Source organism: Carcharodon carcharias, chromosome 34 (assembly GCF_017639515.1).
Source record: "Carcharodon carcharias isolate sCarCar2 chromosome 34, sCarCar2.pri, whole genome shotgun sequence".
In the NCBI taxonomy this organism is placed as follows: domain Eukaryota; kingdom Metazoa; phylum Chordata; class Chondrichthyes; order Lamniformes; family Lamnidae; genus Carcharodon; species Carcharodon carcharias.
In genome coordinates this window covers 20,481,770-20,506,440 of record NC_054500.1, presented here as the reverse complement: position 1 = coordinate 20,506,440, position 24,671 = coordinate 20,481,770, and the positions used below count along the sequence as shown (strand labels likewise).

General features: G+C 43.0%; 1 protein-coding gene across 2 annotated transcripts in view; it reads right to left on the bottom strand.

Annotated features, from left to right (window-relative positions):
• Positions 1-24,671, bottom strand: part of LOC121272610 (BTB/POZ domain-containing protein 7-like) — a 63,824-nt gene that overhangs the window by 9,292 nt on the left and 29,861 nt on the right. For both annotated transcript variants that reach the window (XM_041179284.1, XM_041179285.1), the window contains exons 5-8: positions 23,110-23,185; positions 18,498-18,658; positions 3,551-3,694; positions 737-923 (exon numbers count right to left, since the gene is read on the bottom strand). In XM_041179284.1, coding sequence (XP_041035218.1) covers positions 737-923; positions 3,551-3,694; positions 18,498-18,658; positions 23,110-23,185 — 568 coding nt within the window. The remainder of the gene's footprint in view (positions 1-736; positions 924-3,550; positions 3,695-18,497; positions 18,659-23,109; positions 23,186-24,671) is intronic.

Here is a 24,671-nt window from a genome sequence, read left to right as displayed (position 1 = left end):
TCCCAGTACTCTCCCAGGAGTAGCCCTGCTATGGTTTGGGATGTTAAGGTGTTAGGAGATGGTTGCTATTTTTAAATCTGTCCCTGTACAGACCTTGGCCCGGGTCTCGGGTGTGTCTAATTTCAGCTTTGCCTGGACTTGTCCCCACACCCCTTCCTCGTTGCATGTGACTAATCATCCTCTAGCCAAGGACTATTAAAAAACTAAACAGCCTACTTTTGATGCATCTTTTTGTTACAATGCCATCAATCCCAACATCCTTCAGTTTCACAGGTTTGTATCTAGTGCACATCGGTAATATTAACATTGCCCGTGTCCATCTTTCACACACAGGCACCCAGAGAAAGATTCTACATTACAACAGTGACTACACTTCAAAAAGTGTCTATTGACTGAAGTACTTGGGGACATCTTGAGGCTGTGAAAGGCGTTATATAAATGAAAATCTTTCTAATTAATCTACATGGGAAAATTGAGACAACCAGGCTCGACATAGGTGTCAGCCGTACCCGAATGGGGAGCACTCTCATCTCAAAATCAGTTCAATACCCACTCCAGAGACTCGAGTACAAAGTCTACACCGACGTCACTGAGCAGGTGCTGTACTGAAGGATTCAACCACAAGATTACTGGATTAGTTGGGTCTGGAAGTAACAAAAGCGTGGACTTCCAAGTTACAGAGACTGTAAATAACTCACCAAAGGAAGAAACAGACCCTGATCATTAGCTGACCTACCAGGTACTTCATCACGGAGAGATGCAGAAACACTTTCATCACAGCTGTGTGGGGATCCAGCATTCAGGCGGGAAAAGTCTGCCACACTAGAGTCGACCATGTAGAGTGTATCCGGAACGCTGGATATCCGGCTCATCCGCACCTTTTCCAAGCTTGTCTGCTCCGACATTAGTTCTTCCAAGACAACCTAAATAGATGGAATTTGCACTCTTTTTTTAAAATTAGGTTGCAGTAGCATTTTTGCTGTCTAACTATACAATCCATTCCCAGATGACTTAGCTAACACACTGGTGGTGCACTGGCCCAGGCTTAATGCCACAGGGAGGTGAGTGCTGAGGGATGATGGCTCTTCTGCAAGGTCAGAGGATGTGGCAGGACAGAATATCTCAGAGTGCCTCATGCTTCTCAGGGACAGCCTAAGGAATCAGGGATGGAAAGAAAAATGGCAGCCTCCTCCACATTTAAGACAAGGGTCCAGATGGAGGATTGAGGATAACCTCATTGCCAATAACCGAGAAGTAGCCAAAAAGACAATAAACTTCTCCCCACTTGCTTTGAAAACTGGCGCAATGTCCCAAAGAAATGAACTTCTTTTGGGTCCTTCAGATCGCAGCATCAGTGCAACATGTGGTTCCCTAGATCTTTAAAGCCTAATTTCAATTGAACAAATACCAACGTTCATCTATATAACCACTTCTAACATCGTAAAACACAGCTTAAGGCATTGCAGGGATGCAAGTTCAAGGACACCAAGCCAAGGGGCTAAGAGGGGTGAGAAAAGCTTGGTCAAAGAGGTGGGCCTTAAGGAAGGCTTTATCATGAAGCAGTTGAAGACAGAGAGGTTTACAGAGGGAAGTCTAGGCAACGGGTTCTCAGTAGCCAAACGCATGAGCAGCAATAGCTCTCCCGTCACAGGAATATACAACAAGCTAAGGATGGGACTCGGGGTAAACCTCTAGGACTTAGGCTGCAAGTGGAAAGCACAACTAATGGGCTGTTTTGTAAGGCTCTACTAAAGGGGCTATTGTTGTTTAGGCATCAACGTGCATTATATAAAGTATTTTGATAACCCCCAGTATGTTAAAAGGCAGTATTTCAGGTTGGAATTTCAGGATATTCAACTGGACTGAACAGCAGAAGCCTACCCAAGATTGAATTAAGCCTTAAACTCATCACTACTTTTTATTCTTTGTCGCACCACAACTAGTTTATTAATGGAGAGAGACAGGAAGAGGGATATTACAGCTAAGCCCAGTCTCGCAACCAACCTACGAAATAGGAGTAGACCGTATGGCCCCTCAAGCCTGCTCCGCTATTCAATAAGATCATAGCTGATCCTCCATCTTGACTCCACTTTCTCACCCGACCCCAATATCCCTGGATTCCTTAAGAGTCCAAAATCTAGCGATCTCAGCCTTCAATATCCTGAATGGCTGAGCAGCCACAGTTCTCTGGGATAGAGAATTTAAAGATTCACAATCCTTTGAGTGAAGAAATTTCTCCCTAAGTCAGTCCAAAATGGTCACCCCCTTATCCTGAGGGTATGTCCCCTAGTTCTAGACACTCCACCAAAGGGAAACAGCTTCTCAGCATCTACCCTGTCAAGCACTCTCAGAATTTTCTATGTTTCAATGGGATCACCCCTCACTACTCTAAACTTCAGAAAGTATAAGCCCATACCATTAATCAACCCTTTCATCCCAGAACCTTTGATGCATCTGCTCTCAGACAAACACACGTGCAGGGAAGGGCAGTGTGTAGAAATCCATAACGTGTCAGGCTGACTCTCCCTTCCTATGCTCGGGGTACTGAGGTAGCACCCCTAAAGCTGCTCCATGTGAAGTCAGCCAATTCATTCGGCAAAGGAGGCCATTCAGCCCATTGTGCATGTGCTGGCTCTTTAAAAGAGCAATCCAATTGGTCCCACTCTCCTGCTGTTTCCCCATAGCGCTCCATTTTGTTTTTTCCCTTTTTAAAGTGCATATCGAATTCCCCATAGAAAGGGACTACTGAATCTGCCTCCATCACTCTTTCAGCAGTGTGTTCCAGATAGTAACAGCTCGCTGCCTAAAATACATTTCTCTTCAACTCTCTCCCCGGATCTTACGTCAATGATCTTAAATCTGTATCCTCTGGCATCTGTCCCTCCCACCAGCAGGAACACCTTTTAAATATTTGCTCTTATAAAATCCCTCCTAATTTTGAACATCTCTATTAAGTCTCCTCTTAACCACTGTTGCTCGGAGAGCACAATCCTGGCAACAGATTACCAGGAAATAAAGCTCCAATATTAAAAACAGCATGAATAAATCAGGGTTTGTTTTGGCTTGCACAATAAGCAGAGAATGCTCATTTTGGCAATTGGCCAAGCTTGAATTTCTTTCTTCTTAAAACTGAAACCACCAGCATGACTGATCAAAATAAAAGCTCAGCAATCAACAGCAAAAGGTGCAAACAGAGCACTAGGAAACCAAGTCCAGCATCCAAGGAGCATAACAAATCGGAACAGAGTCAAATTCTGACTAGCACGATGTACAGACCCCCATTACCATTCTTCTAATTAGGTAGCATTTAATCAGAGCTGACAACCAGGGAAGTGAGGTGGAACAAGCCCTGGCTTTTATTTAATGTCACATGCTGGAGGCATCGAAAGAAAAGGCAACATAGCGGAAACTGTTTTCCCATTAATGTTACGCTACAGTTACCACAGCCGTGCCTGTGGCGAATAGCTGACTCCAGGGCACAGATTTGCAACTTTCCAAAAGTGCTGCGTGCTCCAATTGAAAATAAAACAAGAACAGGCGATTTACTTGCCTTGGCTTCCTCGATGTACGGAGAGAACAATCGTGGCTTGGCACCGATGCCAGAAGCCTTGAGGCAAAACCACGCTCTGGATTTCCTGCCCTCTGGGGGAGGAAGCATATCCAATGGGGGCGAGCTGATCAATGCTCTCTTCATCTGAAACACAAAGAGGATTTATTCTCCCCGCCATTCTGTAATGAGAGCAATTGAGAATGGAAACATTACAATATGCACAGTTAAACACAGGCTTTCAGCTGGGCTCAGTACAACCTTGCCTGGACCATTAATGCACTTTAGCGTTTACTACCCCACAGGACAGCCACAGCAGCTTCAGCTGCAGAAATGACAGCTGAAGTCATGCTGTCAGCTTACAGGACTGGTTTTTGCTGTAGCATGGCTCCACGAACAGTCGCCAGCCTCAGTGGTGACCTAACCGAAACCCACAAGAGTTGTCCAAATATTAACTGGAACACAGTTCCAAATAGTTCAGTGGGCAATGATCAATGATGGAATTGCTCATTAATGTTCCCCCCCCACCCCACCTAAATTCGTAATCCAACAGCACTGAAGCCAGCTGTAGCATCTCCACTATGGAGGTCAGCCAATTCAACACAGCTTGGGACCTTTGTGGGCAAGTATCACGTGGAGCAGTGCACTTCCATCAGGGAGCTCACTCACACAGGACAACATGCTGCTGGGTTTGAGGTGAGACAGTAATCCAATTATGTCTGTGCTCTGCCGGTTTCTGTGTGCATGAGGGGAAAGTCAAGACAGCGGGAGTGTGATGGGAGAGAGACGCTGTTTAGTTACTAACCCAATGGCATGTGCCCCAGTGCAATTTTAACTAGCTGTAAATGTCAGGCCCCAGGTTAAAGGCTGTAGTTAAAAAAAACAAAGATTGTTTTACATTGATGACTGTTTTGCCATAGGTACTAGATGGACATGAGATATGGCTGCTTTATGAGGTCAAAGATGTTGTGCCATGTAACACACAAAGTATTTTCCTGTTGCTAATATTAAGTCACCTTGCTGTTGGTGCAAATAACACGTTCACAGAGTTTAGCTGCTATCTGTGCTGTAGGTGAGAGCCTCGGTTTAGCCTCAATTTTGAAGATAAGATCAGTTAAGACAACAGAGAGATTTGTATTTGTGTACTTTCTGTTCCTGAACAATTTCAAGGTACTTCCCAAATTTTTGCTCTTGCTGTCTTTACATAGTTCTTATATGATGCAGAAATTTGACATGCAATTCACAAGAAATATATGTAGATTGTTCATCTGATGTACAACTAGCAAATATTGTCGCGTTATTCATGTTGAATGAGAGGATGTATTCCTTTATAAGGTCAGAAACGTTATACCATTTAAAGCGTATAGCCTGAAATGAACACATACAACATTAAGTAAACATGGGTTCATACAAGGGTCAATTAAGGGAGTGCTGCTGTTAAGTAAATATTGGAAAACTGCAGACATTCTGGCTCTGGCACTATGTTTGTGAAGAATTACCTTTTTTTAAACTTAATTGTTTTTGAAGTATGGCAAAAAGCTGTGATGGATATTGGAATGCACTCTACATGTATCAGTTTTGTAATATGATCAATATGGGGGTCCTTATAGACAAACCACAATGTTAACAGGCAGGTCCAGCAAGCAATTAGGGAAGAAAATGGTAGGTTAGCCTTTAATCACAAAGGGACTGGAGTACAAGAGTGAAGTCATCTTACTGCAAATGTATCGGGCCTTGGTGAGACCACACCCGGAGTACACTGTACAGTTTTGGCCTCCTTACCCAAGGAAGGATATACTTGCCTTAGAGGCAGTGCAATCACTGGACTGATTCCTGGGATGAGGCAATTGTCCTATGAAAAGAGGATGAGTAAACAAAGCCTATAGTCCTTAGAATTTAGGAAAATGAGATGTCACAAGAATGCAAGGAGGAAGAGGAGTAGGCTACTAGAGTCTGCTCTGCCATTAAAGACGATTATGGCAGATCTTAACTCCACTTTCCCACCTGCCTCCCCCATAGCCCTCTACTCCCTTGTAAATCAAAAACCTGTCCCAGCCTGAATGTATTCAAAGACCCAATCTCCACAGCTCACAGGGGAAGAGAATTCCAAACACTAACGACCCTCAGAGAAATACCTCATCTCCATCTTAAATACAAGAGCCATTATTTTTAAATGGTACCACCTAGTTCCACGAGGGGAAACATCTTCCCAGCATCCACTCTGTCAAGCCCCCTCAGAATCTTACATGCTTCAGTAAGATCACCTCTCATTCTTCTAAACTCCAATGATTATAGGCCCAACTTGCTCAGCCTTTTATCATTAGGCAAACCTTTCATCCCAGAAATCCGTCTAGAGAACCTTCTCTGAACTGCTTCCAATGCAAGTATGTCCTTCCTTAAGTAAAGTGACCAAAATAAAACACCGTAAGTGTGGTCTCACCAATGTCAAGTATATTCGTAGCAAGACTTCCCTACTCTTATATTCCATCCCCCTTGCAACAGAGGCAAACATTCCATTTGCCATCCAAACTACTTACTGTGCCTGCATACTAACTTTTTGTGATTCGTGTACAAGGACGCCCAGGTCCCTCTGCAGTTTCTCTCCATTTAAATAATATTCTGCTTTCCTATTCTTCCTGCCAAAGTAGACCACCTCATGTTTTCCCATATTATATTCCATCGAACCTTTGCCCATTCACTTAATCTATCTACATCCCTTTTCAGACTCTTTGTATTCTCCTCACAACTTGCTTTCCTACACAGCTTTGTATCACCAGCATATCTGGCTACAATACAATTGGACCCTTCATCCAAGTCATTAATATAGATGTAAATAATTGAGGCCCCAGCACTAATTCCTGTGGTGTTCCACTAGTTAGTTTGCCATCCTAAAAATAATCCATTTATCCTGCTTCCTGTTAGCCAGTCCTCTACCATGCTAACATATCACCCCCAACACCATAAGCTTTCATCTCTCATTGAAAGATAAAATTCTTAAGGGGCTTGATAGGGTAGATGGTGGGAGGATGTTACCCCTGGCCTGAGAGTCTAGAACTAGGGGTTGGCCATTTAGGACTGAGATGAGGGGAAATGTCTTCACTCAAAAGTTTGAGAATCTTTGGAACTCTCTACCCCAAAGAGTTGTGAATGCTCAGCCATTAAGTATATTCAAGCCAGAGAGAGATCGATAAGTTTTAGATCCTAAAGGCATCAAGGGACATTGGGATAGTGCATCAAGGTGGAGTTAGATCAGCATTATTAAATGGTGGAACAGACTCAAAGGGCTGAATAGCCTACTCATGTTCCTAATTCCAATGTTCTTATATTACCCATCAGCCGTGGCACATTGGGTAACATTCTCACCTGACTCAGGAAATTGTGGGTTCAAGTCCCATTCCAAACGGGCAAGCATGTAACCCACATTGACAACCCCAGCACAGCACTGACAAGTGTTGCATTGTGATGTGTTGTCTTAAGGATGAGATGTTAAATTGAAGTCCCATCTGTCCTTTCTGGTGGGTGTAAAAGATTCCATGCAAATACTTTGAAGAAGAGCAGGGGAGATCTCCTGGCTGTCCTAGTCAATATTTATTCCTTAAAACAGATTACCTAGTCATTATCATGTTGCCGTTTGTGGCATCTTCCTATATGCAAATTGGTTGCTAGGTGTCCTGTGGCTACATTTTTTCAATTTAAATCATCTTAGGAGCACTGTTTCACCTGTTACAGTACTGATGATAAAACAAATTGTATTTACATAGAGGCTTTAACTTAGCAAAACATCCTGAGGCATTTCACAGACAATTGTTCGATGGCAGCCCTTCATCATCGCAGGCCAATTGTGGATGGGCAACGAACGATAAATTTTTTAAAACGCCATTCAGCCCTTTGAGTCTGTTCCACCATTTAATAATGTTGATCTACTACCTTAACTCCACCTTGATGTCCTGTCCCAATATCCGGCAAACACGTTCTGCTGAAGCGCCTGTCTGGCCTGTGCTTAGTTCAAAGCAAAACTGCTAATGAAGTCTGTATGTGGCGACAGTATGCTCCGAAGTACACACAGGCCTGTTTAACAGTCTTGGGGAGAGAAAGCCAGTGTTCATCTCATAGTTAGAATCAGGTTTGTTTGTATAAATAGCTCACTGTGCTTCAAAAAGGAATTTTACCCCTATGTGGTAATGAAGTCTTTATTAAACAAGGTTTTATTCCAGTCCCATAGGGATGATGCTCTAGTTTCATAATATATTTAGGCATGCAGACTGGCGCACATTTTCTTTTTACTCAGTCCCATAAGTGCCTCAGATTTTCCCTACTCTCAGCCCAGGAATGTTGCACTGCCTGGGCACTGTTAATACAGGAATGCTGAACAAGGAGGGGCCAGTTTTCTATCCATCATCATAGATGGAAAATCAGGCAAGTGCTCCTCTCTGCTCAATGTGTTCACAGGTCCCACACGATCGATTGTTCCCAGAGGCAGGGCCAGGAATAACCCGTCACAGAACATCTCAAGCTGGTCTCATCTGGGTTTCAGGCGGCTTGACATTGAAAAGATGGCACCCAGCATTCAGGCAACTAAATCCAGTTCCTTACCCTGGCAGGGCATAAATAAACCCGAGAAGAATAAGGGTCCGAGTCGGCCGGTAGGATCAGGGTACCAAATTTAACAGGGAAAATACCTGGAGCTGGTTGACCGATTGTAGCCTCCCAGAATCTATTACAAAATCAGCTTTAAAAATTTCACTAGTCTTCACTTTTAAAAAAGAAATTACAACTTTGCAATGCATCAATACATTTCTCCTGTGTAACCTGGGACTGCAGCAGGCTGCAAGTTTAATGTACTGGACATTTAGGGCACCTCAGCAAGCCGATGCCAATTCTCTTTTTGCCAGATACTGCAGCAGCATTATCAGATATACCCATGAGTATGCATTCCCTGCAGGCTTTGTGCTTCATAGTGACATCACGTCACCTTATGCAAATGCATGATTAGCACAATAGAAGTTGATGTACAGCCAAGTTTTTGGCGACGTGAGTAATTTGGAAACAAATTATTTTTTCTTGAAATAGAACACTGTGTCTTAGCCTGTGTTAGGCTGGATGTTACTTGTTAATCAATGCAGACATGATGGGCTGAATGGCCTACTTCCCTACTGTAAATCGCTCTGATTCTATGGCTTTTGCCGCCCCCCCATTCACTGTTTAAACAACTTTTAATTTCCTTTTAAATTATTCTTTCATGGGATGTGGGCCTCACTGGCAAAGCCAGCATTTATTGCCCATCCCTAATTTCCCTCGAACTGAGTGGCTTGTTCGGCCATTTCAGGGAGCAGTTGAGAGTCAACTGCATTACTATGGATCTGAAGTCACATATAGGCCAGACCAGGTAAGGATGGCAGGTTTCCCTCCCTAAAGGACATTAGTGAGCCAGATGGGTTTTTGCAACAATCAGTGATTGTTTCATGGTCACCATCACTAAGCCTTAGTTTTCAATTCCAGATTTTTTAAAAATTAAATTCAGTTCCATTAGCTGCCATGGAAGAATATGGATCCCCAAAGCATTAGCCTGGGACTCTGGATTACTAGTCCAGTGACATTGCCACTATCTCTCCCCCAAACAAATTGGAATAAAAGATTCTACACCCTTCCCCTGCTGGAAAACGCATGTATATGAGTACGGTAGCCATTACCAAGGAGAAAGTGCTAGGAAAACCGGGAGGTCTGAAGGTGGATAAATCACCTGGGCCAGATGGATTACATCCCAGAGTTCTGAAGGAGATAGCTGAACAGATAGTGGAGACGTTAGTGGTGATATTTCAGGAATCACCGGAGTCAGGGAGGGTCCCAGAGGACTGGAAAATCACTAATGTAACCCCCCTGTTTAAGAAGGGACTGAGGCAAAAGACGGGAAATCACAGGCCGATTAGCCTGACCTCGGTTGTTGGTAAGATTTTAGAGTCCATTATTAAGGATAAGATTTCAGAATACTTGGAAGTGCATGGTAAAATAGGGCAAAGTCAGCATGGTTTCATCAAGAGGAGGTCATGCCTGACAAATCTATTAGAATTCTTTGAGGAGGTAACGAGTAGGTTAGACAAAGGAGGAGCCAATAGATGTTAACTACTTGGACTTCCAGAAGGCCTTTGACAAGGTGCTGCACAGGAGGCTGCTCAGTAAGATAAGAGCCCATGGTGTTAGAGGCAAGGTACTAGCATGGATAGAAGATTGGCTGTCTGGCAGGAGGCAGAGAGTGGGGATAAGGGGATCCTTCTCAGGATGGCAGCCGGTGACTAGTGGAGTTCCACAGGGGTCAGTGTTGGGACCACAACTTATCACTTTATACATTAATGATCTAGATGAAGGAACTGAGGGCATCCTGGTTAAGTTTGCAGATGATACAAAGATAGGTGGAGGGACAGGTAGTATTGAGGCAGCAGGGAGGCTGCAGAAGGATTTGGACAGGTTAGGAGAATGGGCAAAGAAGTGGCAGATGGAATACAACGTGAGGAAGTGTGAGGTCATGCACTTTGATAGGAAGAATACAGGCCTAGACTATTTTCTAAATGGGTAAAGAATTCAGAAATCTGGAGTGCAAAGGGACTTGGGAGTCCTAGTTCAGGATTCTCTTAAGGTTAACTTGCAGGTTGAGTCGGTAGTTAGGAAGGCAAATGCAATGTTGGCATTTATTTCGAGAGGACTAGGATATAAAAGCAGGGATGTGCTGCTGAGGCTTTATAAGGCTCTGGTCAGACCACATTTAGAATACTGTGAGCAATTTTGGGCCCTGTATCTCAGGAAGGATGTGCTGGCCCTGGAGAGGGTCCAGAGGAGGTTCACGAGAAGATCCCAGGAATGAAAGGCTTAACATATGAGGAATGTTTGAGGACTCTGGGTCTATAATCGATGGAGTTTAGAAGGATGAGGGGGGATCTGATTGAAACTTACAGAATACTGAAAGACCTAGATAGAGTGGACGTGGGGAAGATGTTTCCATTAGTAGGAGAGACTAGGACCAGAGGGCACAGCCTCAGAGTAAAGGGATGACCTTCTAGAACAGAGATGAGGAGAAACTTCTTTAGCCAGAGAGTGGTGAATCTATGGAATTCATTGCCACAGAAGGCTGTGGAGGCCAGGTCATTGAGTGTATTTAAGACCAAGACAGATAGGTTCTTGATTGGTAAGGGGATCAAAGGTTACAGCGAGAAGGCAAGAGACTGGGATTGAGAAACTTATCAGCCATGAATGAATGGCAGGGCAGACTTGATGGGCCGAATGGCCTAATTCCTGCTCCTATGTCTATGGTCTTAAATGAATGTCGGGTAAGGAAGGTTTGGACTTGGCTGTGTTGCTCTGTGCAGTTGAATAGCATACTGCCATTTGCCCAGGCTTACACCTGAAGACAGGCTACCTGGACAAGGTACTGGAGGGCAGGTGGCAACCCAGCAAGAGTCAATAACTTCAAGGAGAGAAAAAAAAAGATTGCAACTGTTCGATTGTTTCAAATCTCAACTTCAAGAATTTACTTTCATCAGGCCCTCTTTTTTTTAAAAAAAAGAAAAAAGCACAAAGTCATTATTTATTTTTACCGTCAGTAATTATGCACCGCAGCATCTGAGAAAAGGGAACCAAAGCCAGTTTGCTGGTGCAGTCCCGAGTCAAGACACGCCCAGATTTCATTGCCAATTTTTGTTGAGTTGGCCAATCTCAGCTGATGCTGGAGTTGTGACACTACAACCGGCCCCTATTGTTTATGCTTACTGTGAGAGGGACAGAAAGAGGGGTGGTTGGGGGTTCTGTAATTTCCACACGGACAAAGTAAGGACAGGACACTGATGTCCCGGCTTAAGTGGTCTCCAGGCTCATGCACCAAACAAACACGGCCACTCAAGTGAATGATCAGGAAAGCTGGTAGAGGGGGCGGAGGGAGAAAGTGATTGTGATAACCACATACTGAATATTTGTACATTGAATACAGAACATGTGGAAAGACTGGATAGGCTGGGGTTCCTTTCTTTGGAATAAAGGAAGCAGAGGGAAGATATAACTGAGGTGAGGCTTAGATAGGGTGGACAGAACGGAGTTATTTCCTTTAGCAGCAGTCAGCAACTGGGAGGCTTAGATGTAAAGTAATTGGCAGAAGAATTAGAGAGGTGTTGAGAAGAATTTTTTCACCCAGAGGCTGGTGGACACCTAGAACTGAAAAGGGTGGTAGAGGAATAAATGTTCATTTTATTTAAAAAAAAAGTTGGATATGTAATTGAGGTGCCATAACCTACAGGGCTATCGGTCAAGGGTTGAAAGAGGGAGTAGGTTGGACAGCTATATTTTGGCTGGCACAGGCATGATGGGCTGAATGGTGTCCTACAGTGTTGTACGTTTTCTGTTTCTAAGTGGGTGTCTGGCTCCACTTTAGAGCTCTCGTACATCCTTGATTTGAATCACTTCACCACTGATGGCTGTGCTTCAACTGTCTAGACCTTAAGCTCTAAAATTCTCTCCCTAAACCTTGCCAACTCTTTCTGCTCTTTTACGATGCTTCTTACAACCCATTACTTTGATCAAGTTTGTGGTCACTTGTCGTAATAACTATTTGGCTTGGTGTCAAATTTGTTTTGATATAACACTCCTCTGAAGCACCCTGGGACATTTTACTAGATTAAAGGCACTATTTCAATGCAAGTTGTTAATCTAAATCAAGCTCATTACCATCTATATGCTTAAAAATTTGGGCAATGCATTTCCTGTCAACTTGTTCCATTATAAAGTCCTAAGCGTATTGATAGCAGGAGGGGGCAATTTCAGCACGACACGTCTACGTAGCAGCTGTATGATAAACGCAGATATAGGAATTTACAACACAGATATAAAAGTATGGACACACACTATCCCGACTTGGAATTATATCACCGTTCCTTCACTAGGTCAAAATCCTTGAACTCCCTCCCTAACAGCACTGAGTGTACCTACACCACTTGGATTGCAGTGGTTCAAGGCTGACCACCACCTCCTCAAGGGCGATTAGGGATGGGCAATAAATGCTGGCCTATATCCCACATCCCGTGAACGAATAAAAAAAAACTTTAAAAGTCAAACGTCCTTAAAGCATATAAACCTTGAAGCTGGCTCATGTGTTCTCCAAGGTTGGATTCAAGACACCTGGTTGAATAGTCATGTTTGTTTTCAAGTTGGCCAACAGGAGTGCTGGAGCAGTCTGACAATATTCAAGAAGCTCCACACCAAGAGGGGCCATGCTCGATCGGCACCCCCCCATCCACCACCTTAAACATCCACTCCCTCCACCACCACCGGCACACAGTGGCAGCAGGGTACACATTCTACAAAATGCACTGCAGCAACTAGTCAAGGCTCCTTTGACAGCACCTTCCAAAGCCTTGACCTCTACCACCTAGATGGACAAGGGTAGCAGCCACATGGGAGCACCAGCACCTGCAAGTTCCCCTTCAAGTCACACGCCATCCTGACTTGGAACTATATCACAGTACCTTCACTGTCACTGGCTCAAATTCCTGGAACATCTTCCCTAACAGCACTGTGGGTGTACCTACAAGAGGTTCAAGAAGGCAGCTCACCACCTCTTCAAGGGAAATTGGGGATGGGCAATAAAAGCCACGACGCCCACATCCAGTGAATGAATTAAAAACTTTAAAATGGGTATTGAACTACATTGGTAAGAAGTGTGTGGATAATTGAACCATTCTTCATCTGAATTGTTCTCACAGTTGCTCCCCATGTGCAAGCCATGGGAAATCACTGAGTATATCAAAAATTGAGAGTGACAATCACATTTGTCAAAATGTTAAGGAAGAACAGCAGTTATTTCATGCCGTTGCTCCCCCGCACCCCTGACCTGCAGCTAGAAATTTATAATGCCCACCCCCAGTCAGCAAACCTCACCAAACAGTAACTAACTCAGGTTTTGTTTCCTTCCGCCAATTAGACTTTGAGCCTTCAAAAGGGACGAGGCAGCTTAAACATGGTAGGAGAATAATGTACTTGTCATTGCGTATTAAAAAAAAAGCACGCTCAATTTGAGGAGCAATGCCAAAGGAGAATAATTAGTCGGCAATAAGTGATTTAACCATGAATACACAACCCCTACTGTCTGAAGATTAAGCAAACATGCTCATAAAATATCTGTCTGATTACAGATGAAATTTTTTAAATATACAATTATTCTACAGCCTTGTCCAAACCACAAACAGTTGCTGGAACCATTGACCAGTCACTCAATACAGATGAAAGCTCAACCTCCTTTGCACAGAGTTGCTGGTGTCAAATCCTCACGCATTTCCATGTACAATTAACCATGGTTGGAACTGCCTTGCAATTTTGTAAATCTCTGTACATATTCCATTGTACAGTTTGACTCATTGGCAGTAACGGAAACAAGCTCCATTCTAAATGGGCTGTGAATATTTCTATTCTATAGCTCCGCACATGTAATACAGATATTAGGAGCAGACTGTTATCCCAATGGGTCTTTACAGTTCCAAAGTCTCTTGTGCCTACTGACGTGTCATTCTGTGTGCAAGGTGTGTATGCGCGCGCGCGTGTGTGTAAGAGGAGGAAAGAAGGTCAGTCCTAGTTTCAGTTCACAAAGGTAAGTCAAAGTCCATAGAGATCTGTTGTCCATGGTATGCCCATCCAGAATTTACTTTAAGGATTCTGGAAAAGGACTCCTTAATTCTGTTCTACTGCATTTATGGCTTCATAAAATAGCTTGGCTCAATTTAGATATTATGCTGTAGTTTAGGTGGTGGTTAACCTTGCTCTGAATAAATTTGGAGTTACAGTAAATTTGAATGGGCACTTTAGGCTGAACAATAATGGTCTGTCAGTGAGGCATTTTTCTGCCCGATCAACAGTGCTCAGTGGACATTTTAGATTCATTCTTCTGGTATGTAACTCCAGTAAATGTGGTTAACTCCTGCAGCATGTTAAGCAATTCATTCTACACAGGTTTTACAGATTTCAGCTCAATGGTGGTGCAACCCTGTCATAGGAATTTTCCTGCTGCTGCAACTGTGAATGAAGATAAAAAAGAAAAAAAATTGTAATATCAGCCAACATTTGAGCCTGCTTCCTCCGTGGATCCTTGACCACCATAAGAAGCAGGACTTCTGATGATTTTCGCCTCCCTAGCTTAAGGGGCTTTGTAGACTAACAGCAACATCAAAGCTAATTCACCACAGACCAAACCTGGAATCAAACTTCGGTCCTTCCTGGTTACCACCCAGATAAACTTGCTGAGCTACCTGTGGATGTTTTCTTTTAAAAATCTCTCTAATTCTTAAGGAGACCCAAATCTCTTTGCAGGGGAGTTCCCCCCCAAGTGCCTTGGACATTTATTCCTCAACTAACATAGCTAAACACAGATTATCTGGTCAATGTCCTACTGTTTATGGGATTGTGCTGTGTAGAGCTTGGTTGCCATGTTTGTTACATTATAACAGTGACTACGCTTCAAGTAGTATTTAATTGGCTGTAAAGCGCTTTTGGACACTGAGGTTGTGATAGGTGTTGTAAATGCAGATCTTTCTTTCTTTGCTGTTAATTTTTGTAGTCCTCTTGCTGACCCCAGGCCACGTACTGCCTATGGTGGAAACTTTTTCTTGGATTTTATGGTATATATAATCCTTAGTGAGCTCCTGTAATTTTTCATTGCCTCATAGATCACTTTTTAGTATATATTTAAACCTGAAGTTTTAGCACTCTTCTAGAAATAATTGCCTTTGTTTAAACTTTCGAGTAAGAGATTTAAACAACAACTTGCATTTATATATAGTGCCTTCAACCTACTAAAAATTCCCCAAGGCTTTGCACAGGAACTTTATCCAAAAATAAAAGTGACAAACACAAAAGCTTTGTTTAAGAGGCAGGTTTTAAAAAACGACTTAGAGCTTTTGCACGCGTGAGGCGTGACAGAGTGAGCTAAAGACAGAAAAATAAAAAGTTGCAGAAGTGTAGGGAGGAAATTTCAGAGTATATGACCCAGAGAGCAGAGGGGAATTTGTGGGTGCACAAGGAGGCCAGAATTTGAGAAACCCAGTATGTATTGAAGTATTATAGGGCTGGAGGAGGTTACAGAGATAGAATGGGGCGAAGCCATGTAGGGATTCAAACACAAGGACAAGAATTTGAAATTCAAGACACTGCTGGACTGCAAGCAAATTTAGGTCAGCAAGAAAATATTTTGGAGAGCTCATCACTCTTGCGTTGCTAATGTTCCCCTTTCCAGTTCTCCTGAAGGCACTAAATCATGCTGTAGTTTGGTTCCACAGATACCCGCCTATCTAAGCCAAATGGCTCTCCTTCAAGTAGCAGCTGAGACAGTAATACATTGGCAAGCTCTTCAACCCTGACAGATCTCACAGCCGAGTCTCACTGGCTATCCACCACACACATTTTCCATCTGTGGTCACGGAGCGTCAATCAAGATCAAAAACGCAGGCTAACTGTCCCCTTCCTAAACCTGGCACTCAGATCAAATGTATGCCCCCCAGATCGAACCCCGCCCCTCCACAGAACCCTCCATCCCCCCCCACAGCACTGGCTGAAATCAGCTAACTCAGGTCCAGCCCCAACACTTCAAAGAAATATCCTGGCCAAAGTCTCCTGCTGTTTAGGCACTTGGCATTTACCCAAAAGTGTGGTCTATGGATCAGGGATCAGAGCAACAATAATTAACATAACAGGACAACCATGACTTGCACTGTCATGACTTAATATAGTTGAAGAGAATATATTAATGCTTATTCCCAGAAAAACTGGTTAGTTCCTCCAGTCACAGAATGGCATATTTCAACAGTAGTTCTCAGTTCCCGTTATCTAAGTTAATAGTGGAGAATTTGCTACATGCAAGCATTTGTTCACTGCACGTGGTTGTATTTTTAAATGGCTAATTTAAAGTGCATGGGATCAAGGGGCCGGTGGCAGCATGGAGGAGAAACTAGCCAAGGAAGAGAAAACAGATTAGCGGTGAATGGCTGTTTTTCTGAACAGGAGGGAAGTATAGAGGTGCTCAAGAACACGAGGAGGTCATTTAGCTCAAGTTTGTTCTGCCATTCAATACATCAAGGCTTATCTCCTCCCTAACTCTATATGGCCACCTTTGCTGCATATCCCTTAACACTTTCAGTTAGCAAACATCTGTCAATTTTAAAATTAACAACTGACCCAGAAGGACAGCTGCTCTTTTTAAGGTATACTGAATGTCCTGAATTTTGGTTTGCCGGGAATAATTTCCAAGTTTTCAGATGGTGCAACTACAAGGGCAGGCTTCAGGGGAACATACACTGGTGAAATGGACAGACGTGCTGTGGATGAAATTTAAGAAATTTGAAGTGATACATTTTAGTAGGAGAATGAGAAGAAGCAATATAAAGTAAATGGCACAATTTTTTTTAAAAGGAGCAAAGGAACAAAGGCCAGGAGGTCTACAGACCCAATTTCTTGAAGGCTGCAGGACAAGTTATAGACTCAGACATTTACAGCACAGGAGGTGGCCATTTGACCCATCATGTCCCTGCTGGTCAACAAAGATCTGACTACGCTAATCCCATTTTCCAGCGCTTGGCCCATAGCCTTGGAGGCCACGGCAACACAAGTGAATATCTAAATACTTCTTAAATGTTACAAGGGTTTCTGACTCAACCACCCTTTCAGAGAGTTCCAGACTCCCTCTGTCCTCTGGGTGAAAAATGTTCTCCTCAACTCCCCTCTTAGCCTTCTACCTCTTGTTTTATTTTTTAAAAAGTACATGGGATCCCTTGGCTTTATTAACAGAAACAGAGTACAAAAGCAAAGAAAATATGCTAAACCTTTATAACTTATTGATTTGGCCTCAGCTGGAGTAAAATATTCAGTTATGGGCATCACACTTTGGGGAGGATGTCCAGGCCTTGGAGAGAGATGCAGAGATTTACTAGAATAATATCGGGGCTTCAGCACTGTGGATTGACTGGAGGAGCTGTGGTTATTCCCCTCATAGCAGAGAAAGTTAAGAGGAGGGGTGTACAAAATTACGAACAGTTTTGGTGGAGTAAACGCGCAGCTATTTCCACTGGCAGAAGGGTCAGTAACCAGAGGACACAGGTTTAAGGTGAACCAGAGGTGACATGAGGGAAAAAAAACTTAAGAGTTGTTCCGATTGGGAACATACTGCCTGAAAGGGTGCTGAAAGCAGATTCATCAATAACTTTCAAAAGGGAATGGAGTAAACACTTGAAGGGAGATAAAGAGTAATGTAGTGGAATTAATTGGATAGTTCTACTAAAAAGCTAGCACGGACACAATGGGTCAAATGGCCTCCTGCTGTTCTGTATCATTTCAATGGCACTTGACTAACAAATGGAAAGCTCAAACCTGGAATGGGCTTTTCAGTCACGTGCATAGAAAGGTCATGGAGAGGTAAAGAAACCCAGTTGCTGTAATCACTTGTGCCAAATCAGCAATTATCCAGAGAAGGGAAAGGAACCACTTCAAATACCAGTAAATCTACAACAGCTCCCAAAAACGGAGAGTGACAAATGCTGACACTGGGCACCTAAAATGGGACTACTTTCATTTCTTGGCTCTAACGTTGAAGTAATTTTCAAAGATTTTTTCAGAGACCACAGAAAGAAAACAAGAGGGTTGTGTCAGTCAAGAAAAAGAGCTTTTATGTACAGAGTACCTTATCCCTGGAACTTCTCAAACTTCCTCATCTAAGGAATTAGTTTTCAAGTGTAGTCACTATTGTTACCTGGGCAAATTCTGCAGTCACTTTGTGCAGAGCAAGATCCCAGAAACAACAAATCCGATGAACGGGAAGATACAGGCGCGTGGGGAGAGAGAAGGATTAATGGTATTAGCTGGCAATGCTCTGGCAAAGAGCCAGCATAGACATGAACAGCCTTGTATGTTAGAATTCCTACAAGCAGTCACTTACAGCATCAGACAGGACCTCACTCTTTGCTGGAAGGATGTGAGCAGTACGAACGTGAGGTACTAGGTCAGAAATGATCTCACGGAGTTGCGCAGAGTCCAAGTCCCGTTTCTTCACCCCACGTTTGTTGACGCTGTGTGCCGTCCCATTCAGCAAATTGGGCTCTGGGTTATGGGAAAGGAAAACACAAGCTTTAATTACAAAACAATTTTCAAAACGTTTCGAGTCTTTTTGCACCAAGTGCCTTGCTCAGCCCAAGAGGGCCAGCAGAGCCCTGCTCTCAGATCTCTGTTGAGGTTGCTATACAAGGAGGTGTGCAAGCAGTATAGGGTAACCCATTCTAAGATTTCTCTTCCTCTTTGGCATGTCTGCTAACCCTTGGCATTGCTTTACAATGAAGCCTATTGTTGGGTGGGGACTCGGGGTGGGGTGCTAGAGGGGGCCACGAGTGACAAAAATCCACACCCCACTCAAACGGAACAATGAACTGAGCATATTCTGTCTGAATTCCTAAGCTTTGAAGATTTTCTGTGACAGGATTTAAGCAAAGTAGGAAATTAAACTGCACAAAGTCAGTAAGTGCATTAACACTCCTACTATAGTCGAATCTGATCATACTGCCATTACACTGGGATCTCCCAGCGACTGGGGGTTTTCAAATCCTTACTGTAGAGCTGTGAAGAATCATTTGGACTCAAAATGTTAAATCCGTTTCTCTCTCCAGACCTGCTGAGTTTTTCAAGCATTTTATGTTTTTATTTCAGATTTTCAACATCTACAGTATTTTGCTTTCAGATTTTGATTTTAAAGCAGTTTAGGCTTCAAGTTGTTCTTTCCCTTTTTTTAAAAGCCAACAACATAACACAATGGTGCAATCAACTGATTAAGCTTCACAAAAGAGGAAGCTGATGGGCATTGGAGGAACCAATCGCAAATCGACTCCCCCCATTCACTGATACCCTCTCAGCTCTTTCAGCAGTGTGAATGCACCAGAGTGGAGAAACTACCCAACTGGACCTATTTAGAGAGACCGCAACCCACTCCCTAGTATGATTCCCATGTTTAATACAATCATTCAGCTACTGCAATCAATGGTCAGCCAAAAAACACTAAATACAGTTTCAGTCAGTGAAAAGTTCAAGGGGGAAAGGGAGGCCCAGGGCGAGCAGTTTCTGTTCAAAATTGTCTATTCAATGTTGATGACTCTGCCTGATATTCCAGTAAGTTCTTTCCATGCAGTTAAATGGCTCCAGAACAATCCAATGCTGCACCTCCTCACTACCCTTCTGACTTTCTATTCCCTTGACGCAAGATAAATCAAAATAAAATGATGAATGAGGAAAGCTATTCGGCCCATCCAGGAAGGTACAAAAGTTCCCCAATTGGCTCTTCAATGTCCCCAGGCTTTTCAAATTCTCCACTCTGCCTGTGAGACCATCCTGTGTGTTGATCACTTTATACAAAACAGAATTTCCTCAAATCTCCCCTTTATTCACCTCTTAAGAGTTAGTGTCCTTCTTGCTCACCCAACTTAAGGTGATACTTGTTTACGTGAAGATTAAATAAAATTTTCTGCTAATCTGGTCAATGGATGGAACATTCAATAGCCAATTAATTATGACGAACATCACAGATTTTCAGCTTTCATGTCGGGAGGTGGGGAGGTAGTAGAATGAAAGCTTCAAAACATCAATATAAAAGAGAGTAGTGAGAACATCAAACTGATTGAGATGAACAGAATAGACACATTTAAGAGGAGGCTAGATAAGCACAAGGGAGAATGTTAATGACTGAAGTTGGGAGAAGAATTGGAGGAGGTTGGAGTGGAGCATGACCTGAATGGGTTTTTCCTGTGCTGTAAATCCTAAGTTAAAAACAATTCTAGAATCCAATATAACAAGGATGTAACTAAAAGATAAAAACAAAAAAACTGCGGATGCTGGAAATCCAAAACAAAAACAGAATTACCTGGAAAAACTCAGCAGGTCTGGCAGCATCGGCGGAGAAGAAAAGAGTTGACGTTTCGAGGAAAAACTCAGAATGTAACTATGCTGTTTCATGAGGTGCTGATCTGGAGATGCATGTCCTAGGTTTTACTCAAATTAGACCTTTGACAAGTAATTGTACATTTCAGATCCAGAACAGACAATAAAATTAACATGGGAGGTCTCAAGAGCTATTGCAGCAAGGGTTTTTTTGTTTCACTATGATATAAAGGTGTGATAAATAATAATAAAAATAAAACAAAGTAACTAATCAAGCTCAGCATGTGCTGCAACGTGTTAATTCAGGTGTCGGTACTCCACGAATAAAAGCAATTATGATCACAGCATGACAAGTGCCAACATGCATTGAATCTGGCTCCAAACTAGTCGACACATGCAATCATCCAGATTCAACTATTACTGGTTTGTAAAAAGAACCACCCACACCCATTAATTATTACATTACTTCAAACAGCCCTTCGATGTGTTGAAAACAAAAAAAATCAAACTTTGCATCAGCCCACGTTCAACGCAGTTTTTAAAAAAAAAGTTGCACACACCAGTCAATTTATTTTCAAGGTTGTCAATTTGGAAGTGTGATAGTCTGACTGACAGGGAAAAAAACAGAATACGTGAAAAAAACAGTAAGACATTGTACAAAGCAGGGAACTTCCTTTCCCTTCTGAAGATGTGATGTTGTGCAGGTTGCCCACTGATACCTCCCTGCCAAGTGGCTGCACTTCAGGTGTGAACTAAAGAATGAGTATCAGGTTATTCAAGCATAGGGCCATCTCAACAGGATCTTTCATTTATATCACACCTTTAATGTAGGCAAACATCCCGAGTCATTTCACATGAATGTTATCAGCCAAAGATTTGACACTGGGCCACATAAGGAGATATTAGGGCTGGTGACTAAAAGCTTGGTCAAAGTAGTAGGTTTTAAGGAGCATCTTAAATGGAAGGGAGAGTTGGAAAAGGAAGGGAGGGAATTCCAGAACTTATAGCCTCGACAGCTGAAAAAAACGTCAGGTAATGGTGGGGCCGAAGAAAGTGGGAGATATCGGGCATCCAAAAATGTACACAGCCATCCATCCCCTCCAGAAAGCTCCACAGACTTATTTAGTAAGCATTAAGCTACACTGACCAGGGAATCTTCCCAACTTCAATTATCAGTTTCAATTTCGATTCTTAGCCTCACTGGGCTATGGAGGGAGACATTGGTGTATTGACAATGTCAGTGGACTAGTAAACCAGAGGTCCAAACTAGTAGCCTGGGGGCATGGGTTCAAATTCCACCACGGTAGCTGTTGAAATTTAAATTCAATTAATAAATTCAATGGAATTAAAAGCTAGTCTTAATAATGACGTTATGAAACTATCAACTGCCGTGAAAACCCATCTGGTTCTCTAACATCCTTTCAGGAAGGAAATCTGCCATTTTTATCTGGCCTGGCCTTTACCTGACTCCAGACCCATTGCAGTGTGGTTGAGTGCTCTCAAGGGTAATTTGAAGCTGGTCTTTTTGGCAGGGGTTTGGATCCCACACACATTTTTATAGCCAAACTATGCAAAAACATTTTATTTAACAGTAAACACCAGCAATTCTGGCCTTCCCAGAGACGCCTACAGAAAGAAAAAAAGTATTTGTCTTTTTTATTAAAAACAAGGCCAGATTGATTGCCACCCAGTGACCCTAGCACACATGGTGAAAACAGGATTGAGTTTTGGCTACAATATCAACACAGATGGATAGCCTGTCAAAACTTGTGTTCAAGACTCTCACAATGCACACTGGTCACTCGGTAAGGACCCCGCAGGAGCCCAGTTACTGTGGAATTATACCAAGGGAAGCAGCCACTGGGCAGGTAATGGTGAGTTGGCAAATGCTGAAGCAGAAACTACCAGACATTGTGGTTATGACAGGAGGGGAGAAAACTTGTGTGGGGATTGGTGGGCTGGCAGCAAGACAGAGAGAAACACACACTAAAATAATAAGAGCAAAGGTAATTAGCCACAGTCCACTGGGGACCATAGGCATCTCTCTGTTAAAGAGAGATGAGTGGTTAGATAGCTTGAGGGACACCACTCCACATCAAGCATGGGGAAAGGAAAGGAGGCAAGTCACCATGAACTCTTACAGCCAATACAGGGACTGAACCTGTACCTGTGGCTTCATTCTGCATCACACTTGAGCTATTTAGCCAACTGAGCTGACTCCCACAATGGACGAACATAAAAGTAACATCTTGATTCTCTGCCTGAAATAGGAAACTCTCAGATATAAGAACGGGGCTGGAAGAGATTAGTGTCTTATCAGGCCGAGTAAGTGTTTCAAAGCTGATAGTTTTGGGGGTTTTTTTTGGGGGGGGGGGGGGGGGCCTTGATTGCCAACAACACTTCTATAGCCAAACTATACAAAAATGCACTTATTTTGCAGTAAACACCAGCAATGACTAGATTATGTACAAGCACCAGCTCAAAACTATTAGATGATGATTAAGTAACAACAAAGACCTTCACCATGCACGGCAGGAAGCGACCAGGCCAGAGCACCTGAACTGGCAGGTACCCCGGGGCTGCAGGTTAGCGAGCCTCGAATGCACTCAATACACCTGTACATAACTTACCTTCATCCGACAGACGCTTTGCCAGCTGGTGTTCAGCCCATTTAATCACAGCCTTCAGGATATCGTGTTCACTTGCCTGAAAAGTTTGGGGGTTGGTAGAGAGAAAGAGGCACCATGTCAGCATCAGCATCGCAGTTTATTTTTACTGTTTCCTTTTCTACCCTCCTCTAGCAAAGGTGCTGACTTTTACTGGGGCACAGTTCCACCGGCAACAATGATATATTTATATAGCACCTTTTAACACAATAAAGGGTCCCAAGGGGCCTCACAGGAGCATTACAAGACAAAGTATGACACCAAGCCACATAAGGCCATGTTAGGTCAGATGACCAAAGCTTGGTCAAAGAGGTAGGTTTAAAGGAGGAAAGTGAAGCAAAGGGTTTAGGGAGCTGGGGACTAGACAGCTGAAGGCACGGCCACTAATGGTGGAGCAATTAAAATCAGAGATGCACAAGAGGTCAGAATTAGAATATCTCACAGGGTTGTGGAGCTGGAGGAGAAGGGAGGTGGTGAGACCATGGGGCGTTTTGAAAACAAGGAGGAGAGTTTTAAAATCAAAATGATGCTTGACTGTGGCCGATCAGTGAGCACAGGTAGGATAGGAAAATGGGACTTGCTGCAAGTTAAGACACAGCCAGCAGAGTTTTGGATGATCTCAAGCTTTTTGAGGGCAGAAGTCGGAGACCTGCCAGAAGAGCTTTGGAATAATCAAGTCTAGAGGTAACAAATGCACAAGTAAGGGTTTTAGCAGCAGATGAGTTGAGATAGGGGCAAAGTTACAAAGATAGAAATAGGCAGTCTTAATGATGGCATGAACATGAGGTCAGAAGCTCATCCCAGCTGAGTGACACCAAGGTTGCGAACAGACAAGACATTAAGAATGCCGGATTTTTGTACCCTTGTATTTTCTCCTGGGAGTCAAAGCCAAGAAATAGTCATCTGCTATCCAATACCACACCCAGAAATGGGCAATCTTCACATACCCCCAGGAAGCAAGTGTCAACTGGCCACAAGGGCAGACACAATAATCAAGCCCAATCTCGTCTTTCCCCACTACCCCGAATGGATGACATAATCAGTGGCTGAAGCTCCTACTGATTCTCTTTCGCAGTCCAGGGTTGCCCAGGCTAATCGTAGTCTGATTAGACATCTTAACACTAGAGGACAAGAATACAATGGGTTAGAAATCATGATTCAGCTTTAGTTAGAACACACCTGGGCATCACACCTTATGAAGGATATACTGGCCTTGGAGGGAGTGCTGTGTAGATTCACTAGAATGATAACTGGACTCCAAAAGAATAAATTATATGGGGCAATTACATAAACTAGGGTATTCAATGGAATTTATAAAATTAATGGATGACTTGATCATGCTTTCAAGATGTAATGGGGAACAGATAGGTTTTAAGGAACCTATTTCTTTGACCAAGTTTTTGATCATCTGACTTAATATGTCCTATGTGGCTCAATATCATATTTTGCTTTATACACACCTGTGAAGGGCAATGGGCCATTTTATTATGTTAAAAGTGCTAAATAAATATGCTGTTGTTATAGAT